The sequence below is a fragment of the Corythoichthys intestinalis genome, chromosome 19 (genome assembly GCF_030265065.1).
Source record: "Corythoichthys intestinalis isolate RoL2023-P3 chromosome 19, ASM3026506v1, whole genome shotgun sequence".
Taxonomy (NCBI): Eukaryota; Metazoa; Chordata; class Actinopteri; order Syngnathiformes; family Syngnathidae; genus Corythoichthys; species Corythoichthys intestinalis.
Window position 1 is genome coordinate 34,114,523 of NC_080413.1, and position 6,000 is coordinate 34,120,522.

General features: G+C 39.1%; 1 protein-coding gene across 1 annotated transcript in view; it reads left to right on the top strand.

Moving 5' to 3' along the window:
* The window catches only part of LOC130907376 (adhesion G protein-coupled receptor F5-like), a 54,120-nt gene extending 49,835 nt beyond the window's left edge, over window positions 1–4,285 (top strand). The window contains exon 18 of the mRNA XM_057822376.1: window positions 3,931–4,285. Within this exon, the coding sequence (XP_057678359.1) occupies window positions 3,931–3,986 (56 nt within the window). The 3' untranslated portion in view covers window positions 3,987–4,285. The remainder of the gene's footprint in view (window positions 1–3,930) is intronic.
* Window positions 4,286–6,000: the final 1,715 nt, after the last annotated feature.

Below are 6,000 nucleotides of genomic sequence, written 5' to 3' on the forward strand. Positions count from 1 at the left end.
AGAATCTTTATTCTGGAAGTTTTCAAAATGTTTCTTTTGTAGTTTTTGAAAACAGGTTTGAATCGAACGGTGTATCACCCGAGCCTACAGTTAGGCCCGATAATATTTGGACAGTGACACAAGTTTTGTTATTTTAGCTGTTCACAAAAACGCATTACGAAATACAATAATATAATCAATATGGGTTTAAAGTCCACAATCTCAGCTGCAACTTTCCACATCCAAATCGGAATAGGGGTTTAGGAATTATAGCCCTTTACACTCTTTATATCCCTTTTTCAAGGGTCCAAAAGTAATTGGACAGTTGACCTTGAGGGCTGTAATTGACTCAGAAGGCTTCTCTCTCGGTAACCTGTCATCAGTTAAGTATTGAAAAGGTCTGGAGTTGATTCCAGGTGTGTCGTTTTGCATTTGGAAGCTGTTGTTGTGACCACACATCATGCGTTCAAAGGAGCTCACTATGGAGGTGACGCAGAAGATCCTGAGACTGAAAAAACATCAAATATCCATAAGAGAGATAACTGAAATGCTTGGAGAAGCCAAATCAACAGTTTGGTACATTCTAAGAAAAGGGAATGCACTGGTGAGGTTGACAATTCCAAAAGGCCTGGACGCCGCTGAAGAGAACAGTGACGGATGATCGCCGAATACTCTCCATGGTAAAGAAAAAACATTTACAACACCTACAGAAGTGAAGAAGACTGTCCAGGAAGTGGGTGTATCTGTCTCTAAGTCTACAATGAAGAGAAGACTGAATAAAAGTAAATACAGAAGGTTCCCTACAAGGTGCAAGCCATTCATCAGTCCCAAGAATAGACAGTCCAGACTTGACTTTGCCAAAAAACATCTCAACAAGCCAGCCCACTTCTGGCAAAATGTTCTATGGACAGATGAAACAAAGATAAACCTGTACCAGAATGATGGGAAGAAGGTTTGGAGAAAAAAAGGGAACGGCACATGATCCAAAGCACACCACATCATCTGTGAAACACGGGGGAGGGAGTGTAATGGCATGGGCATGCATGGCTTCCAAGGGCACTGGGTCGCTTGTGTTCATTGATGACATTACAACAGATACAACAGGGATGGATATACTTTCTGCTCAGATTCAGCCAAATGCTGCAGAGTTAATTGGACGGCGCTTCACAGTGCAGATGGACAATGACCCAAAGCATACAGCAAAAGCAACCCAGGAGTTTATTATGGCAAAGAAGTGGAAAATTCTGCAATGGCCAAGTCAATCTCCAGACCTTAACCCAATTGAGCATGCATTTCACCTGCTCAAGACTAGGCTTAAAGCGGAAAGACCCACAAACAAGCAACAACTCAAGGCTGCTGCTGTAAAGGCCTGGCAAAGCATCAAGGAGGATTAAACCCAGCGTTTGGTGATGTCCATGGGTTCCAGACTTCAGGCAGTGATTGCCTCCAAAGGATTTGCAACAAAATATTGACTACAAACTTTTTTGTTTAGACTATGCTTTATTGTCCAATTACTTTTGAGCCCCTGAAATGTGATGTCTTTCTAAGAAAATGTATACAATTCCTTAATTTTCAGTCAGATGTTGTTGTTTGACCACTTGAATTAAATTTTACAGTCTGCACTTCAATTTCGGTCTAGATATTTTATTTTGAGTCCAATGTGTTTGAATTTAGAGCCCAACTTATGAAAATTGAGTGTCCGTCCAAGTATTATCGGGCCTAACTGTATACATATGCACTGCAAAAACCCATCTCCTTAAAACTGAAAGAAAGAAAAACCTAAATTCCCTTGTTTTCAGTGTAAATCTACAAGAAATAATTGAAATGATCTGCCAGTGCTTCAACAATATTTTCCTCAGATTTCTTGAAGTAAGAAAAATACCTACCTGAAAATAAGACTTATTTTACGCAAAAAGCTTTAATGTTTAATCATAAAACAACTTGTTTGTCAGAAATGTTCTTAATTCAAGGATAGATATTGTTCAAACCATTATTTGAAAGCAGTTTTTTTCTTGATTTGGTGAAAAATGACCAACTCATAGATTTCTGGGCTTAATAAGAACAAATGGTAATATTTACTAAAGTAATTGGAAGAATCTGACACATTACGTAATCTGTTAACAGCTTTTAAAACTCAAAACAAGATGAAGAAAATTATTCGACTAGATTAAAAAATTTTTTTTATCAGATTAAGACATTATATTGTAAATTTGCAGTGTGAGTTAGTAAGTTAGTATAAATCATTACATATTTATTTTGCATTAATCATTTAGCCCAGGGGTCTCCAAACCGGTCCGCATGGACCGCGGTTTTGTTGGAATGAAATCCTGCACCCACTTCAGCCCTATGTGGAATAGTTTGGAGACCACTGATTCAGCCTGTCAATTAATTGAGTTCTTATTGGTGCGAAATGTAGCCCTGGCCGCCTTTCACCCAGTCTGTTTGGTCTTATTAATGTCCCGTCCGCAGCCAAAAGTGTACATGCAGGTTGTGCTGTTATATCGTCCCTACCAACATTAAGACCAAACCTACACCCTTGCCTGTGTGTACACTTTTTGGTGGGAATGGGACATTATTAAGACTATACAGATTGTGTGAACGGGGGTCAGGGCTACATTTCTCACGAATATGAACCTCAATAATTGATAGGCTAAATGATCAATGCAACTTTCATATGTATTGCTTCAAGTGATACAGCGTTCGATTCAAACCTCTGTTCTCAGAAACTACTAAAATATTTTGAAAAATTTAAATTGCACTGTTTTAACATAAATTATACAATAAATACAAATTTGATAATAATCTCTCAACTATCCAGGGATGCAAAATATAAACATTTGTCTTAAAACCACTCATCATTGTCTGTCTAAATTTAAGGGAATAAAAATGGATCCTTCCATCATGTAAAAAACTACTACTACGACTTTCGTTCACAAGCACAGCCAAACTCGACAAAAAAACGAAAGCTCCTTTGGGCTGCTTTAAGACCACATACATAAAATAAAAATGAACATTGGGGAGAAGGGGGTGAACCTCGGTTCACTACATTTCTCACAGTTTATTTAACGTTAACAGTAGAAAACATACAGGAGGACACGTCTCTCTAAGCGGCTTCCTACTCGAGTTTTGCAGGTTAGCAAATTCACAAAGTTTAATGTTATGCTAACTCTGATGCAGGTCAGAATTTCAGTTGCAAAATTTGTGGTGTGTTCCCCACCTCCACAACATTCACACCTTTTTACATTACATTCAGTAGCTGCTGCTGCTGCTGGCCGAATAAAACTTCTAATATCCCTCCTCATCTAAGGGGATGAAGGAGGCGGCATGTTGTCGACATGTTGTTTAAGTCATCGGCCAATCAAACGTGGATTTCGGGAGGGTTAGGGGTGGACTGGCACATTCAGCAGGTGGAAAGGGGTAGGGTCAATTCTATCTTTACAAAATATGTAAAGACAATCTAAATTACCTATATATAACTTAAGTCTTTACATAATAGAAATAAGATTGCGTAAAAGTTGGTTGGGACAATTTGAGCATCCTAAAAAGTTGCTAGCATTATGTCCCTTCTGTCCCTATGCAACCCTTATGCCCTTGCCGCACAGTCTATTCTAAATCCCAATTAAAGATAGCTTTTGTGTATTACGTCACACCAGAGACTCTCCAAGAAGAAGTCTTTGCTCCCTTTTTACCGCCATGTAATGAATTTGGCAATTTCTGAGTTGGCGTCTTTCCTGTTTAAGAACCTCCTCCATTTCTGTCACTGTGATAGTTTCGATAGCTAGCCGCTATCGCCAGCCATGGGGGATAGGCTCCAGCACCTTTCGCGACCCTCGTGAGGAAAAGCAGCTTGGAAAATGAATGAATATAATATAGAGTAGTGCTTAGATAAGATGCCCTATGTTACAATTTGTTCATTGTTTCTGTCTTGCTGGTGTGTCTTTTTCTAACCAGGCAGTAACACCCATTCATCTAACGTCACTGATTCATCTCGTGTTGCCAGCGCTTAATGACCAGTCTTACATCCCTGCTCAGACTTCCCAAGAAACAAAGCTTTGCCGAATACTGTTTTAGTATTCCAAGATTAAGAGTCATAAAGTTTTTACAGCTAAAAATAAACAAAAACACAAAAATGTTGTTGCTACTTTTTAAGACTGTTTAGAAATGTATTAAGCTGAATTTACTGTATATATTTCTGTAATCATAGTATAACTTTGGAGTAACTAAAACTGCTTAGAGTATCTACAAATGTTTTTTTTTTCTCTGTGTTTATGATTGGAACTTCCTACGTTTCTATGTTTTTGTCACCTGTAAAATTGAATAGCTGTGACACACTTCCACTCATGTACTGGATAAAGAATAATACTGTACTGTACTTCATTATCAGTGTGTCTGTCCTGTTCTCAAATGTATAATTTTCATGGTAATACATGGAATATAGGCAACTGTAAAAGGCTCAGAGATCATGAGTACTAATAGTATGAAGCTGTGGGTTTGGTTTGTTGTTTTTCCCTTGGCCCTTGTTTAGTTCCATAGCTATTTCCCTATTTAGCTATTTTGGGATCCGTATCCTGCAAACCCTGTATCCGAAGTATATATATATATATATATATATATATATATATATATACAGTGCCTTGCAAAAGTATTCGGCCCCCTTGAACCTTGCAACCTTTCGCCACATTTCAGGCTTCAAACATAAAGATATAAAATTTTAATTTTTTGTCAAGAATCAACAACAAGTGGTACACAATCGTGAAGTGGAACAAAATTTATTGGATAATTTAAACTTTTTTAACAAATAAAAACTGAAAAGTGGGGCGTGCAATATTATGCGGCCCCCTGGCGTTAATACTTTGTAGCGCCACCTTTTGCTCCAATAACAGCTGCAAGTCGCTTGGGGTATGTTTCTATCAGTTTTGCACATCGAGAGACTGACATTCTTGCCCATTCTTCCTTGCAAAACAGCTCGAGCTCAGTGAGGTTGGATGGAGAGTGTTTGTGAACAGCAGTCTTCAGCTCTTTCCACAGATTCTCGATTGGATTCAGGTCTGGACTTTGACTTGGCCATTCTAACACCTGAATACGTTTATTTTTTAACCCTTCCATTGTAGATTTGGTTTTATGTTTTGGATCATTGTCCTGTTGGAAGATAAATCTCCGTCCCAGTCTCAGGTCTTGTGCAGATACCAACAGGTTTTCTTCCAGAATGTTCCTGTATTTGGCTACATCCATCTTTCTGTCAATTTTACCCATCTTCCCTGTCCCTGCTGAAGAAAAGCAGGCCCAAACCATGACGCTGCCACCACCATGTTTGACAGTGGGGATGGTGTGTTCAGGGTGATGAGCTGTTTTGCTTTTACGCCAAACATATCGTTTTGCATTGTGGCCAAAAAGTTCAATTTTGGTTTCATCTGACCAGAGCACCTTCTTCCACATGTTTGGTGTGTCTCCCAGGTGGCTTGTGGCAAACTTTAAACAAGACTTTTTATGGATATCTTTGAGAAATGGCTTTCTTCTTGCCACTCTTCCATAAAGGCCAGATTTGTGCAGTGTACGACTGATTGTTGTCCTATGGACAGACTCTCCCACCTCAGCTGTAGATCTCTGCAGTTCATCCAGAGTGATCATGGGCCTCTTGGCTGCATCTCTGATCAGTTTTCTCCTTGTTTGAGAAGAAAGTTTGGAAGGACGGCCGGGTCTTGGTAGATTTGCAGTGGTCTGATGCTCCTTCCATTTCAATATGATGGCTTGCACAGTGCTCCTTGAGATGTTTAAAGCTTGGGAAATCTTTTTGTATCCAAATCTGGCTTTAAACTTCTCCACAACAGTATCTCGGACATGCCTGGTGTGTTCCTTGGTTTTCATAATGCTCTCTGCACTTTAAACAGAACCCTGTGACTATAACAGAGCAGGTGCATTTATACGGAGACTTGATTACACACAGGTGGATTCTATTTATCATCATCGGTCATTTAGGACAACATTGGATCATTCAGAGATCCTCACTGAACTTCTGGAGTG